The 16,557-nt window shown below is 46.6% G+C and overlaps 1 protein-coding gene across 1 annotated transcript in view; it reads left to right on the forward strand.

Moving 5' to 3' along the window:
* MRPS35 (mitochondrial ribosomal protein S35) overlaps positions 1-12,017 on the forward strand; it is a 35,935-nt gene extending 23,918 nt beyond the window's left edge. The window contains exon 8 of the mRNA XM_002712685.6: positions 11,658-12,017. Within this exon, the coding sequence (XP_002712731.2) occupies positions 11,658-11,924 (267 nt within the window). The 3' untranslated portion in view covers positions 11,925-12,017. The remainder of the gene's footprint in view (positions 1-11,657) is intronic.
* The last annotated feature ends 4,540 nt before the right edge of the window (positions 12,018-16,557 follow it).

Consider the following 16,557-nt stretch of genomic DNA (forward strand, 5'->3'; position numbering starts at 1 on the left):
GGTGTCAAAGGCAGTGGCTTCTCCTGATGTGCCGTCATGCCAGCCCCTCGCAGCATTTTTATTGTAATAGTAACTAAAACAGTTTCAACCCAAGAGAATGAGTGAAGGGGAAAGAAAGAGGCTTTATTTCAGGGTTAGTGAAGAGTGAAAACTACTACCTACTAGCTATTCTTTTGAGGGGTTGTCATTATCGTAATTAATCTGGATTTTCTAGTTCCTGGCTTCAGGAACAACCTCATAATAGCTGTTAATCTCTCTTTCCTGTCAATTGATTATAGGAATGCCTTTGGCTTAAGCCAATTAAGTTCCTTTTTGAACCAGCAGTATGGCTGAATTAACTACAGCTCTGGGGCTACTGCTTAAAGAGTTAATAACAAACAATAAAATCCAGCCAGTTTTGAGGTTCTTATTTTGCCAACAGCCTGTAAAATGAATTTGCCCCAAAGGAAATGACAGGCATAAATTACCTGAGAGTTGCCTTACTGGGTTCTTTCTGTGCTTCCACATAGAATCCACACAAACTCTATTCCGCATTGACTGAGCTTTGATCTGTAATGCTAATTGCTGCGAGGCCAGGATGAGTAGCCACCTGTAACTGGCCTAAACAGCGCTGAAGAATCCCTGTGTTTCAATGGGCTCTTGGTCCTTTCTCAACAAGTACATCGGTGAGGAAGCTTTAAGAGAATGCAGATGTGCTGTGAACTTTCGCAGAGCTACAGGAACAGAATTGTTAATGAATTGAAATTTTTATTCCTTCACCAGCATGAAATTCATACTTGAAAGTGATGTTATTTCCTGATCTGTAATTCCAGTATTTAGAGAGCCACTTGTTAATTCATTACTTTATTTTTTATAGGCTGGCTTCTGAGCATTTAGTGCACAAAGATGTGCTGTCATTGGCTTTATAGCACATCCTTGGAGGTTGCCTCTTAGCAGCATTGAGAAGAAAGTAGTTGGTCATTACATGGAGTGGATAGCACTGAGACTTTCAGAAGAGTGTGCCTCTGGACTTGAGTAGGAGGATTTTCCTGTTATGATACTCAGAACAATTTAAATATAGAAGTCTGGAAGTCGACCTCAGTGAGTGTAGACATCACACAGCAGGGACCTCACAAGGTTTTAATTTGGTTGTTTGTTTCTTTAAGAAATTTAAACGACAAGGTTCTCACTGCATTATTTTTAAAGTTATCCACAGACATTTGCTTCCATGAGCTTATTTCGTGATTCAAGTCCATATATCACAATGTTAATAGAATCTGTATGTTTTCAAGATTCCTCTTAGTAAGATATATCTCTAACATGAAGTATATATTTTCATTCTGCACTTTTTGCAGAAACTTACTAATATTACACTGTGCATTAAAGCTTACGAATAAAATAATTCCATCTTCTTGTGGCCTCTTAAGTTTATGCGTTGAGGAGCGGTCAGGTCTTTGTTTCAAGGCCATAGCTTATCGTTAGTACAGGACGCAGACCTAACCTGTGGCTTCACAGGCTCCTGGTCTTTGCACGGCGTATTTGGTTTTGTCTGTCTTGGTTTGCAGAATATTAAGAAGTACATCTAGCTGCTGGTGTGCCATCTTCTCAGTCTTAGCAACTCAGGAGGTGAAAATCCATCTGTCTCCACACCTTGTGTCCACAGTGGTTGCCTCAGCCTCAGCTCGAAGCTGTTTACAATACGGACATTCACAGATACCCGCGGACTCCAGATTCCCGCGAGAGTGTCCCTATGAGGGCTCCACAGGGCACCCTAAGCAGGACTCTTTTTTTTTTTTTGCTCCCCCCCCCCCCGAAACCTTTTATTTAAGGAAGCTTCTTGGTTTTATACATACAACTTTAGGGATAGCGTGGTTCTTCCCACCATACCTGCTCTCCCACCCCTCTGCCTCCTTCCTCCCATCCCCAGTCCTGTTCACCACTAAAATCCATTTTCAGTTAACTTTATACACAGAAGACCAACTCTGTACTAACAAAACTACACGAAAACAAAACAAAAAAAGAACAACAATAAAACTGTTCCTCAACAGTTGACACAAAGGCTGTTCAAAGACATTGCATCTTGAAGTTAATTTCACTTTTTTTTTTTTTTAACTTGAAATAAGTACCCAAGAGTGATACATCTTTTGCAAGCATTTAGACATAATTATAATACAACTCTTTGAGGACAGAGGTCCTGCATGGGGAGTTAGTGCACAGTGACTCCCGTTGCTAATTTAACAATTAACACTCTTATGTATGATGTCTGTGATCACCTGAGGCTCTTGACATGAGCAACTAGGCTATGGAAGCCTGTTGAATCCATAGACTCTGTCAGTATTTAGACAAGGCCATAAGCAGAGTGGAAGTTCTCTCTTCCCTTCAGAGAAAAATACCTCCTTTGATGACCACTTCTTTCCACTGGAGTCTCACCCACTGAGGTCCTTCATGTAGGACATTTTTTGCCACTGTGTCTTGGCTTTCCATCCTAAGCAGGACAGTGAATGTTTTCCTAGTCTTTAAAGTGATAAACTATGAGGGGGCCGGTGCTGTGGTGCGGCAGGTTAATGCCCTGGCCTAGAAGTGCTGGCATCCCATATGGGCGCCGGTTCTAGTGCCGGCTGCTGCACTTCCAGTCTAGCTCTATGCTATGGCTTGGGAAAGCAGTGGAGGATGGCCCAAGACCTTGGGCCCCTGCACCCACATGGGAGGCCTGGAGGAAGCTCCTGGCTTCGGATTGGCGCAGCTCTGGACCTTGCGGCCAATTGGGAAGTGAACCATCAGGTGGAAGACCTCTCTCTGCCTCTCCTCTCTCTGTGTAATTCTGATTTTCAAATAAATAAATCTTTAAAAAAAAGAAAAGAAATTATGAGAAGCTTGGCCCAATTCTTCCAAGACCTAAGAGGTTTGTGTATGTGACTCTAGTACCAGAACTGAGGGGCTGCGGGGGGGGAATTGGGTTGAGAGGAACAGGCAGGAGAATGGAGGGATCATCCCTGGTCTCTGTGTAGGAGTTTAGACTTGGTGTGGCAGGCACAAGGCAGTTGCTCTACACCTTTGGGGCGGCAACACCCTGAAGGGGCTCAAGGGACATGCATTTGGTGGAATGGTTAACACCCTGCTTGGGACTCCTGCCTCCCATACTGCAGGGCCTGGGTGTGAGTCCGCCTCCGCTTCCAGTTCCAGCTTCTTGCTAATGCACATCCTGGGAGGTGGCAGGTGATGGCTCACATACTTCAGGTTGCACCACCCTCCGGGAGACCAGGGCTCTTGACTTTCACCTGGCCCAACCCTTGCCTTTTTGGGCATTTCGGGGAGTGTACCAAAGAATAAGAAAAAATAAAGGTGACTTGATTGTGATACACTGAAGATGGCTCTTCTGTGTCTCTGCCTCTAGGCGAGACCTTGTTTAACTTGTTAGACCAAGAACGCACTGTTAGAGGAAGACGTCTTTCCCACCCAGTGGCTGAAGTCGGACGTTTGAGAGTTACTTGCTTTTCTTCCCTTTCTTCTGATGCCTCCTTGCAAGCCTTTTCAGTTTCAGGGTGAAATCTCTCTTAAAGCCACTTCCCACTCTCCGTCCTGGTTGCTGCAGTCAGTCCTGGTGCACAGCCCTTGTGTTTACCTGGATCCTGCTTCTGACCCTCATACAGCCTGCCTCGTCTTTGTCCTCGTCACTGATAGCTGTCCAGCAGGGCTCCCTGTCTCGTCCCCTTGCGTATTCTTGTCAGGGGCACTGTTCTGAAAAACAAGCCTGATGCATTCTGTTTCTTTATGGAACCCTTCAGTGGTTCCCCATTCCCTAGGGAAAAGGCACACTCCTTAGTGTGTCACCCACAGCATTTTGCCGCCTTGTTGGCAGCTGCTTGGGTCATACAGGTTTTCTTTCATTCTCCTTAGCCTGAACGGACACAGTATGTTCTTTTGTAATTTTATATATGTGATTTGCTCTTCATCATAGTTCTTGTTCAGCTATGCAGTCGTATAACATCAGTGCAACTCAGACATAATCTCTACTAGATGCGTCGTCCCTGGCCTTTGTCTCCCGTGTGTTCAGCTGTCCTCCTGTGACTTTATGGTGACTGACGGCATACATGCCTGCTTCACCCACTGGATGGAGACGTCACTACGGGCAGGGGCTGTGCCTTTCATTTGCCTTTATGTTCAGGGCCTCTAGTACAGTGTTCAGCATATTAGCATTCGTGAAGTGTTTTCTAAAACTGCTGTAAATTGAATTGAATTCCTTGACATACTCAGTTAAAAATTAGCTGTTGTAGCTGAAAGAATTTGTAATGATTTCTTGTTCACTTTTTATTCATTGTGAATATTTGCCTCTTTTTTTATGATTTTTCACATTACTTGGGATTTGTTTTTATGGTTAAGCTATTTGCCTTCATGTAGCACAGTGCTTTGCTTGTAATCGTTGAGTAGTGGAATATTACTGTGATTCAAGTCCCAAGCCAAGGGGGTTGTAAATACGACGGCAGGAGCTGACAGACCAGTGTGTTCAGTGGAGCAGGTATTTCTTTGCTTTCTATGAAGCAGAATACATTGACCATTGCATAAATTAGCTATTATGTGTTTTTCTTTGTATTAAATTTATGCTTATAAGGGAAAAGATGATTGTTTGGAATTAAGTTATTCTTTTGTTCTTTTGATAGTCTTTTTTCTCTTGTCTCTGTGTTCCTAGAACAAGTTGTTCCACCACTAACAAGTAATGTGGTTTTGGGCAAATTATTTAATTGCTCTGGGCTTCGATTTCCTGGTCTGTAAAACAGATGATAATAGAGCTACTCGTGGGCTTGTGATGAGAGTTAGACGAGCTGATGCCTGTAAGCAGCTAGAGTGGTGCCTGGCCGGTGGCGAGTGTTCTCAACGCGCCGCAGCCTCGGCCTGTGCTGCCTTCCTCTCGCTGGCCTCGTTCACTTCCCTGACTGCCCTGTGCTGCCCTGTGCTGCCCTGTCCGAGGCCTTTGTGGATGCTGTGTGCTGCACTGCGAGCACAGCCCTCACCTGCCTGGCTCCCGCTCAGCGTCAGGTCTCCATTAGTGTCAGCAACTGTGCAGTAAACCGGATTGGATGAATAAGCAGGCCAGCTGGGAGAGCGAGCAGGCTCGCATGACGGGGACGGCTGGGCCTGCTGGCTTCTCTGACTGCAGATAGAAAGGGAAAGAGAAACCCTCTGTGTGTGTGAGTGATATGCATACTAAAAGTAAAAGCGGTGAAATTTTAAATATGTGGTGGCCAGAGTATTAAATAGGAATCTGCTGAGATGAATTGAACTCTTTGCCTAATGGTGGTTAGTCAGCTGACCTGTGGTATTTGTAATTGCCCCAGCAACTTGAGCATGCTGTTGTGTGTGCTTTAAAGTGTATACATTCAGCCATGCCTCTGAAGAGAAGCGCAGCAATTCCACTGCAGTGCTGTGTCTGATTTTTCCCAAGGGTTTTTTGTTTCTGTTTTCATTTTGGGGGGCTTTGGTGGTTTTTTGTTTTTGTTGTTGTTGTTGTTTGTTTGTTTTTGAGAGACCAAGAGACAGAGGGAGAATGAGATCCTGTCCACTGGTTCATTTTTCAAGTGTCTATAACAGCCGAAGCTAGGAACCAGGAACCCCATCACCGAGGCCATCACCTGCTGCTTTCCTAGGTCTGCATGAGCAGAAAGCTGGAGTCTGGAGCCAGAGCTGGGAACAGAGCCTGCGTTCCTGGTTCTTGGCCTCAGCCTGTGCAGCCTTGGCTCTTGAGGACATCTGTCTAGTCCTCTGTCTTCCGTCTCTGTCACTCTCCCTGTGTCTGTCTCTGCTTCTCAAATTAAAAATAGCCAAAAGTTATTTTTAATTGACACATAATAATTGCACATATTTATAGAGTACATTGTTGATTATTTGTTGACAGTGTGTAATTATCAAATCAGGATAATTAGCATTTCCGTCTCTTTAAAATCACTTGGGGTTGGAGCTACCACACTTACCTTTCTAGTTCTTCATAAAATACCCAAGTTGCTGTAAATTGGTCACACTACTGTGCTGTGAACTAGCATTCCTTCCTCCTGTTTAACTCTGGCAACCACTGTCCAGCTGCCCCCCCCCCCCCCCCCCCAGCCTGTGCTGATCACTCTTCTACTCTCTTCCCTGGAATATTGACTATTTAGCCCCCACAAGTGACTGAGGACATATGTGGTGTTTGTCTTTCTGTGCCTGGCTTATTTTACTTAATGTCTTCTAGTTCCATCCATATTGCCACAAGAGAGAGGATTTACTCTTTTATAAAGGTTAGTTTTACATTTGTGGTGTGACTTTGGAAAATTAGCTTTATTTTTTAATTGTAGCAGAAGCCTGTTGTAAAATCTTGAGAAAACATTCCTAATCTACATGTCCTTACACAGAAAAAGCTTGCACTCAAAGCAGACTCCATGACAACAGGAGATAACTTAGTCTTTTTCAGAACAAATGCTTCACTTAGAAGATTTATTCTTACCTGTCATGTAGGTATCAAGAAGATAGGGATCAAGTATGAAAAACTTCACAGAAGTTTAGATCAGTGGCAAAGAATTCTTGTCTCTGTATATTTTATTTGTATAAATATCATGGTTCTGAGAATGAGGGTAATACATTAAAACATTTGTGACATTTGGGCATATGTTTATATATCCTCTAGCGTTTCAGTGAGGTGTTTGATAGCAATAGTGGTGCGGAGCCATCGTGTGTGCTTTGAAGACATTCTCCCAAAGGTTGGTAGAGACATTGTTTCCTCTCCAAACCTTCCACCTGGGTGCCTAGGATAGTTGAGTCCCACACTTTGAAGTGTGTTTCTTTTTTTTTCTTTTTAAGATTTATTTATTAATTTGAAAGAGTTACAGAGAGGCAGAGGCAGAGAGAGAGAGCTTCCATGTGCTGGTTCACTCCTCAGATGGCCTCAGTGGCTGGAATTGCATCCGCCAGGAGCTTATTCCAGGTCTCCCATGCAGGTTCAGGGGCCCAAGCACTTAGGCCTACTTCTGCTTTCCCAGGCCACAGCAGAGAGCTGGATTGGAAGTGGAGCAGCTGGGACTCGAACTGGTTCCCACGTGGGATGCCAGTACTGCAGGTGGCAGCCTCACGCACTGAGCCACAGCGCTAGCCCCTGAAGTGTGTTTCTAACAGCAGAGGCTTATTCAGTGTTCCGGGAGCCATCCCTGAGTTTCTGGGTGTGCCCTCCTTCCTGTGTCGCTCAGAGAAGTTTCGTGCAGTCCGTTCTTACCAAGACGCAGGCTCAAGAAACGTTGCCGGTTCCTTAGTAGGCGATGAGGCTAAAGTTTAAACTCAGCTCTGGGAGTCAGTGTGAGCCAGTCAGAGGTGTTTCACCCTCTCACTATCATTTTGAAACACAGAAGTCTTTAAGGAATGATAGTCTGCTTATTTGGTGGCAAAAATGTGGCCTAAATGAATGACAAGCTATTTATAGTCTGTGTTTACCCCACTTAGTGTGAACAAGTGTTGCAGCAACCCCCCCCCCCCCCCCCGGGGTTCCTCTAACAAAACATGACACATGCAGTGTACTGACTTCTGGAACCCTCCAAGAGACTGTTGCTCTCCATGGAACCCTCCAAGAGGTTGTTGCTGTTTAACTCCTGTATTACTTACTTTTCTGACCTGTAGAGATGCTAAAATCTACCCTAGTAGAACGTCATAAGAAATCTATTGTATGGACGAATGAACACACATCAGCATTTGAGAAACCTGGTGTGTATGAGTGTTGGGTTGTTAGGGGTTGTTCTCTTGTGGAGCTTCCATCCAGCTGTGCAGAGTGTGGTCCTAGAACTGGAATGTGTGGAAAACAGGAGTGTGGCATAGCCTGCCGATGCACTCTGCTGAGCCGGGCTTAGTGGAAAGCCTCGCCGGCCACAGAGCTTGGCCTGTTTACCCCACCTGTGACTGTTCTGAGCAGAAGTGCTCTTCTGGACATGCACGCTGTCCCCCAGCATGGGCTTCCCTGTGCTTCCTTGTCACTGTGCACGGGGAGATTGGGCCAGCACCCATGCTGTGCTGTGGCTGCTCCTGGTGCTGCAGGTTCACCTAGCCACCTTGTGGGTCCAGGGATTCATCGTCTGTAATGTGACTTGGCAAACCAGTGCAAAAGCTTATGTACTATGGCCGGCACCGTGGCGTAGTGGGCTAAGCCTCTGCCTACATCCCATATGAGCATTGGTTCATATCCCGGCTACTCCTCTTCCAATCCAGCTCTCTGCTATGGCCTGGGAAAGCAATAGGAGATGGCCCAAGTGCTTGGGCCCCTGCACCTGCGTGGGAGACCTGGAGAAAGCTCCAGAGCAGGTTGGCCCACCTCCAGCTGTTGTGGCCATTTGGAGAGTGAACCAGCAGATGGTACACCTCTGCCTTTCTCTCTTTGCCTTTCCCTCTCTCTGTCTGTGACTCTAGCTCTCAAATAAATAAAATCTTTAAAAAAAGAAACAAGTACGTGTACTGAGGCCAGTGCCTAGCAGGTAAGGCCACCGCCTGTGATGCCCACATCCCATATGGATACTGGTTCAAGTCCTGGCATTGCTACTTCCAATCCAGCTCCCTGCTAATGCAACTGGGAAAGCAGTGGAGGACGGCACAAGTACTTGGGCCCCTGCACCCACGTTAAGAACTGATGGAGTTCCAGGCTCCTGGCTTTGGCATGGCCTAGCTCTGGCCATCACTGCCATTTGGGGAGTGGACCAGCAAGTGGAAGATCACTCTGTCTTTTTCTCTTTGTCTCCTCTCCCTGTCTTTCTGTAACTGCCTTTCAAATAAATAAAATCTGTTTTCTGGGTTTTTTGAAGTGTGTGTTCTATGTGTAAGGGAAGGGTAACTGCAGTGTTGGAAGTTCCAGTACTAGCATCTGGAAGTCAGGATGCACAGCGCGTTGTGACGTGAATGTGGCGGCTCCTGTAGTTAGGAGTACTTCACCTGCGCGTTAGAACACCAGCAACCTGGGACACTGGTGAAGCTGTCAAGGCATTTCTGAGAATAGGTAGAACCAGTGACACATTCAATTTAGTACATTCGATTTTTCAAGGACTGACCTGTATTCCTTCTCTGAATATTACCGTAGAAATTATGGGTAGGGCAGCTTTTGTTTTTTGTTTTTTTACATGTACGAATTCAGAGTTTGACTTGGAAATTGCCTGCAACAGGGTTGTGGGGCGGAGACGCAACAGGAAGCTGTTTCCTGTTGTCCTTGCTCCTCTGCCATGCCTCGGGCCCTCTCCCCAGATGCAGCAGGGACAGAGCTGACTGCTGGGGGCGGTATTGCTCAAACATGAGCAACCACATGTGTGGTTCCAGCCATGACCTCAGTACAGGGAGGCACCCACTTTGGGGGTCAAAAATGACAGCTTATATCGTACTAGTTTTTCTTGAAGGATAGTGTCTCCGTTTGAAGGAATCCAAGGGGATTTCTTCTTAGAGGGTTCTCGGGTGGAGGGGTATGGGGGAATCTCTTCTTTGAACCTGAATGGGCTTGCTGACTCGGGAATCCCCAAAGGCCTGTATGGTTTGTGTGACTCCTTTCCCCGGAGAGCAGATTTTCAGTGCTGTTTCCTCTGTGGGCTCTAGCAGTGGCGATGGGCAGCAGGGGATGTAGGGAAACAGCTCGCCTGCTTCGTGGGGCCCACTGAGCTCTCAGGTGCCTTGGGGCTCTGTCAGATCATGCTGGGCTCGCTCTCACAGGGACTTGTCAGGTGGCAGATCCCTTCTGACGTCCTCACGGACGTGCTGCCTCCTCTTACATTGATTTACCACCTCTGAAAGTTGTTACTCAGGTAGGGGCGTTTAGCTCAGCAGTTACACCGCTGCTCGGGACACCTGCAGACCGTATGCCAGTGCATGGCTCTTCTGCTTCTGGCCCAGCTTCCTGCTAGTATGCCTCTGGGGGGCAGCAGGTGATGACTCAAGTCCTTGGGTCCCTGCCGCCCACATGGGAGAAGTTCTGGGCTGTTGGCTTTGGCCTGCTCAGTCTTGGCTGTTGTGGGCATTTGAAGAGTTGGCCAAGCAGATGGACGAACTCTGTCTGCCTTTCAAATCAAGTGAAAATAAATAAGTGTTTGAAGAAGTTGCTACTCAGAAGACTGGATGACTTTATTATAGAGTATTGTTAGATGTTCATTTGAAGAAGAATGTGGCTGGCATGTCATACTTTTTGAACCAGAGCATATTACTTAATAGCTGTGTTGCTTAATTTTGCACAGGATGTTGCATCTCCGGTTAAATCATAAACCTGAATTACAGTGCTCTAAAACCTACCAGTGTTGTCTAGCAGGAAATACCTTTATTTATTTATTTATTTTTACAAGATTCATTTATTTATTTGAGAGCCAGAGTTACAGAGAGAGAGAGAGGTCTTCTATCTGCTAGTTTACCCCCCAAATGCCACAGCAGCTGGAGCTGGGCCAATCAGGGGCCAACAGCTTCTTCCTGGTCTCCCATGTGGGTGCAGGGCCTAAGAATTTGGGCCATCCTCTGCTGCTTTCCCAGACCATTTGTGGGAGCTGGATCAGAAGAGGAGCAGCCAGGACTTGAACGTGCACCCACGTGGAATGCTGGTGCTGCAGGTGGAGGCTTAACCTACTACGCCACAGCTCCAGCCCCCGGAAATATTTTTGCAAGAAAAAACAAGTAGTAACATAAAATTAATAATAACAAAACAAAATTCCAGAATATATTGAAGTGTGTGTATTAGCTTTTTGTTACTGTCTCTAACGTACCCAAGAACGAAGCAGGTTTCTTTCCTCTCATGATTGAGAGCTTCACAGTGCAAGACTGGGTGGCCTCACAGGTCTGGCATCTGATGGGGGTGGAGGCAGGCGATGGTGGAGTGGTGCGCAGGAGCCACCCCCTGGGAGCCAGGCGGGGAGGAGCCCTGGGAGCTTGCCTGTGCCTCTGCAGGCCTCCCCATCACGTTGGTCTGAGCTCCCAGCGCTCTTTACTGCTACTGACTTAACATCTTTAAGATGTAAACGTCTGTGTGAGTCGGGGAGCCAGATCCTGCTCAAACCACAGCAGCTGTTGAGAGTGAGCCCAGGCGCTTGGTACCTCTCACCGTATTGGAATTCTCCCACAGCACTCCCCCAGCTCCTCCAAAGGTAAGGGATGCATTCACCCCAGCAGCGTGACGTGTTCATATGTTAGGGTTCAGGGAAGACCAAGTGCACAGAACGGGGTAGTCGGCAAGTGTGGCCAACGCACCCTGACGTAGAGAGTGTGCAGCCCTGGACTGCTGGATATGGGATCCATACAGAGCCAACCAAGGCTGCCATGGTTTGCAAACTTCTGTTTCTTTTAGCTCTTATTTATGTATTTTCATTTTATTTGAAAGAGTGACAAAGAGAGACCTAACTACTGGTTCACTCTACAAATGCCCACAACAGCCAGAGTTGGGCTAGGCCAAAGGCAGGCACCCAGAACTCCATCTGTGTCTGCCTCGTGGTGTCAGGGACCCAAGTACTTGAGCCATCACCTGCTGCCTTCCAGGAAGCTGGATTGGAAGCAGGAGTAGCTGGGACCCGAGTCAGGCACTCTGATACAGGATGTGGGCGTCACAGGCAGTTACTTCATGGCCGTGCCAAATGTCCACCCCACAAACTTACTTTCCCCTAAAATAAACAAACTCTCTTCTGATACTGTTTCTCAGAATTCAGAACTCATTTGTTTTCTTTCAGAAAACTGAAGAATGGGAAAAATACAAAAGTGAGGCAGACATGGAGGAGTATGAATGGAAAAATAGCTCCTCAGAAAAAAATATCCTGGACACGCTTCTGCAGATGAGAGCCGCTGAGAAGACAAGCGCCAGTGGAGAGGAGCTCCTGGCCACCAAGGAAGTGGACGATTACAGGCGGTCTGTTGTCAGTCTGAAGAATGAGGGCGACAGCGAGAAGACCCTTTCTCAGTACAAAGAATCCGTGAAGAGACTGTTGAACTTGACGTGAATTGTGAAGTAGAAGAATCTGCTTGCTTTGTTAATTTTGTGGCATGTGTAATCAAGACTTCATTTAATATAAAATTGAAAATGTTAAACCATTGCTTTACAGCCGAGTTGCAATTATTCCCCTCTTGCTAATGCACAATGGCAATGATTATTCCAAAGTTTACTTATTTATGCACTGGGCATTGAGACTGATAGTTAGAGGATCTCTTTGATTTCTTCTGGTTCTACAGTGCTTTATGCTTACCTAACAACTTTAGTGTTCATATATTTACAGATACGTGCATGCGCGTGTGTGTGTGTGTGTGTGATTTTTTTGTCTTTTTTAAATTTATTGGAAAGGCAGTTAAAGGGATAGAGGGAGAGATCTTTCATCTGCTATTTGACTCCTCAAGTGGCTACCACAGCTGGTGCTGGGCCAGGCTAAATTTAGGAGCCAGGAGCTCCATCCGTGTTTCCCACATGGGTGATAGGGTCCTAAGACCTTGGGCCATCTGCTGCTTCCGCAGGCACATTAGCGGGGAGCTGGATCGGAAGTGGAGCAGTGGAACTTGAACCAGTGCTTATATAAAATAGCAGCATCACAGCTGACAGTTACTGTTTTTTTTCTTTTTTGCTTTAAAATTTCTTTTCATTTTGATTAAAGGCAGAAACAGATGGAAAAAGATCTTATTATTTTTTAAAATTATTTTTTTATTTGAAGGGAGAGTTAGAAGGAGGGAGAAAGAGAGAGGGATTTTGGATATGCTGGTTCACTCCCTAAATGGCTGCAGTGGCCAGAACTGGACTGATCAGAAGCCAGGAGCCAGGAGCTTCTTCTGGGGCTCCCATGTGGGTGCAGGGGCCCAAGGACTTGGGCATCCTCCACTGCTTTTCCAGGCCATAAGCAGAGAGCTGGATCAGAAGAGGAGCAGCCAGAGCCTGTATGCTGTCGCCGCAGGAACATGACAGTTCCGGTCTGTAATCACTGTTTTTGTTGCCGCACTTTTCTTTCCCCACAACTTGGCATTTAGTGGTTGCTTTTGAACTGGGTTTGGGTTAGCTGGGGAGCAAGGCCCGGGACACAGCCACCCGACTGGCAGGTCAGTGCTGTCCACAGGACTGCCGTCTGTCCTATCCATCTGCACAGTTGCTGATTCTGGTTAGAAACGGGTCCCCAGGAGTATTTTGTACCCTGACAGGTTGTTCGGCCCCTCCGTTTGGGGAGTATTTTAAATTGAACTCTGTGTGGCACACTAATTCATATTCTGGGGCTAGCCCTGGTGTGCTGAAGCTTGCTGCAAAGTCAAAGTGCAGATGAACTGGCGTGCACCCCTCTGGTTTTCTCAGAAGCACCGTGGTTCAGGAGACGCGACAAAGGATGACCTCCAGTTCAGTCAATCCATTCAATTCAGCTGTCAGTTCAGCATCATTTTCAGTGTATCTGTAGGTCATTTCTCACTGCTTCCAAAGGTGCTGACAGGTGATTCATTTAAAATCAAAATGGGGTCCGGTTTGTGGCACAGTGGGTGAAGTTGCCCTTTGGGATGCTGCATCCCATACCAGAATGCCTGGTTTGAATACAGCCACTCCCTTCCTACCCACTAATGCCCTTCCCACTAATGCCCATTCTTAGAGGTGGTAGATAATGGCTCGAGCGCTTGAGTCCTTGCCAACACACGTGGGACACCTAGATGGAGTTCTTGGCTCTGGACTTCGGTCTTTGGAGTGTACCGGCTAGTAAAAGATCTCTGCTGATCTCTCTCCTTTGCTCTGCCTTTAAAAAAAAAATCAGAGTAAAGAATTATTGAGAGTTTATTTGCCTAAGAGACTTATTTTGCCTAAATTAGAGAATATAAATGAAAACCAAAAGGAATTTGGAAACAATTGCCCAGAACATTTGTTTAAAAAAAGGCATGATTGGTACTAGCTAGGAAATAGTTTTTTATTTTTATTTTTTTTTAAGATTTATTTATTTATTTGAAAGTCAGAGTTAGACAGAGATAGGTCTTCCATATGCTGATTTACTCCCCAGATGGCCGCAATGGCCAGAGCTGCAATGTCCGAAGCCAGGAGACGGGAGCTTCTTCCAGGTCTCCCACGCAGGTACAGGGGCCCAAGGACTTGGGCCATCTTCCACCGCTTTCCCAGGCCATAGCAGAGAGTGGATTGGAAATTAAGCAGCCAGGCCTTGAACCGGTGCCCATATAGGATACTGGCACTACAGGCAGTGGCTTCACCTGCTACGCCAGAGCACTGGCCCCGGAAATAGGTTGTTAAGGACAACAGTATGGCCCTAAATACAGAAAGGAGGGAGAGAGTCACGTTGTGTTCCATTGGAGGAGAATAATGAATGAGAAGTAGCTAAAAATTTTTGTTCATTTGTTTTTACTTATGAGAGAGGTAGTGATCCTTTAACATGCTGGTTTATACCTCAGATGCCCACAACAGCCAGGGCTGGGCCAGACCAAAGTCAAGAGCCAGAAACTTTTATTTGGGTTTCCATATGGGTGGCAGGGTCTCAAGTATTAAACCATCACTGTGGCCTCCCAGGGTTCGCTAAAGCAGGAGCCTGAGCCAGGAGTCCATCCAAGTCCAGTGATAGGAGATGTGGTGTTCCAAGCTGTGTCTTAAACACTGCACCAAACACCTGCCCCCAAATGGTTTTCTGACCATGTTTGGAACATCATCTAAGACATGTGTCAGTACATTCAGACACACACACGCAGAATTAGGAAAACTCAGATACAGAAACGGGGCTGAAGAGGAAATGTTTTGTGGAAGGCGAGTGGTGCTCACCTGGAACCTGTGCAGAGTGGTAGCGTAGGGTCTGTCCTGTGTCGTTATGCAGTGCAGATTAAAGTGCGTGGGATGTGTGACACGAGCTGCACCTGCTCAGGCCTGCTTCTCTGACTGGCAGTACTCTGCATACTGTCGCCTGCCGGCAGTAGGGCAGTGCCGTGTCCTGACTCTGGGGGCAGAAGACACCCAGAACCAAAGGTCTGGAACCCCTTGGACTCAAACCTTTGTGCCTCCTCCCTTGGGTGATTTTAGTGCGGATCCTTTCCTGGTAATCAGCCCTAGTTGTGAGTCTGAACAGCTTTTGTTAACTTCCGTGAGTCAGCCTGGGAAGCTGGTTTGGGGAATGCCCCCGAACTCAGAGAAGGGTGTGGGCAGTCCTGGAGAGGGCCGTGTCCTCTTTTCGCGGTTTGCCCAGCTCCAAGCAACTGATCTGGAGACTGACTGCAGACGCGGACACCAAATGGCAAAATCTTAGGGCGGTGGGATTCTGACGGAACTGCCGCACAAAGGCAGTGGTTGCTGCTGTAATTGGTGACTAAGCAGCACAGTGTGACACTAGATCCTTGGGTTTCTTCAAATCAGGGGGTTGAGCCAGTGTGCACCCGGTGAGCACCGTCAAGTTCACCCTTCCTCTGAGGGCCCTGGGAGACACTGTGCTCACTTCCTGACCCGGAATCCTCAGCCCTAGAACTCAGAAGTCGCTTCAGCACACAGGGAACTTTGTTTCCTTAACTGTGGACTACTCCAGCTCACTCTTCACATGGTTCCCTTGTAGGACTGGTATTTCATAATACTGGACAGTTAGACTTTTTTTTTTTTAAAAGGTCTGGGTGGTTACAGTGTTGGAAAGATTTCCCGATTACTTCCCAAGTGAGTATAATGACCTTAGCCCTGAGATCTTGGGTTGTTTCTTAATAAAACTATGAGTTTTCCACAGAATTTCTCTTTGGGCCCTTTGGTTTCCAGTAAGGATGTAGTTTCTAGTCCCAGTTGTTTTGCTTCTTGACTGACTGGCATGATTCCTACTCCGGTCCAAGTCTGTTCAGTGTCTGATGATCAGAAGGAGGGGCTGAGGGCTGGCGTTCGGCAAACTGAGTATGCCGTGTGAGATGTCCACATCCCATTATCTGAGTCTCTGGGTTCAAGTCCGTGCTACCCTTCCAGCTCCAGGGAGAGAGTAGACAATGGCTTCCGTACTTGGACTTCTGCCACCCACGTGGGAGACCTGGTTGAAGGTCCTGGCTCCTGGCCCAGTGCTGCCTGCCATGGGCTTTTGGGGAGTAACTAGTGGGTGACAGATCTCTGTCTCTCTCTCTGAAATAGATAAAAATTCAGTTTTTAAAAATGAGATGTTAAAAAAGTAGGAGTTAAAGAAGAGGAGTATGGGGACTGGTGCTGTTTCATAGTGGGTTAAAGCCCCAGCCTGCGGTGCCGGCATCCCATATGGACACCGGTTCATGTCCCAGCTGCTTCTCTTCCAATCCAGCTCTGCTGTGGCCTGGGAAAGCAGTAGAAGATGGCTCACGTCCTTGGGAGCCTGCACCCGTGTGGGAGACCTGGAGGAAGATCCTGGCTCCTGGCTTCGGATCAGCTCAGTTCTAGCTGTTGCAGTCATTTGGGGATTGAACCAACAGAATGGAAGACCTCTCTATATGGCTCTACCTCTCTTTGTAACTCTGTCTTTCAAATAATAATAATAAAAAAGAACACACACACACAAAAGAGGAGGGTATATTTGTTTTCTACAAAGGTAAATAGGTGTTTTCACCAAATTATGGTCATTTCTATGAAACTATCAAACTTTAAGAAATGAGTAAATTTCTGATCAATCTCAAGGAAGGCAGATTTTTTTCTCC

Source organism: Oryctolagus cuniculus, chromosome 9 (assembly GCF_051225735.1).
Source record: "Oryctolagus cuniculus isolate XC-2025 breed Fujian yellow rabbit chromosome 9, ASM5122573v1, whole genome shotgun sequence".
NCBI classification, from domain to species: Eukaryota; Metazoa; Chordata; class Mammalia; order Lagomorpha; family Leporidae; genus Oryctolagus; species Oryctolagus cuniculus.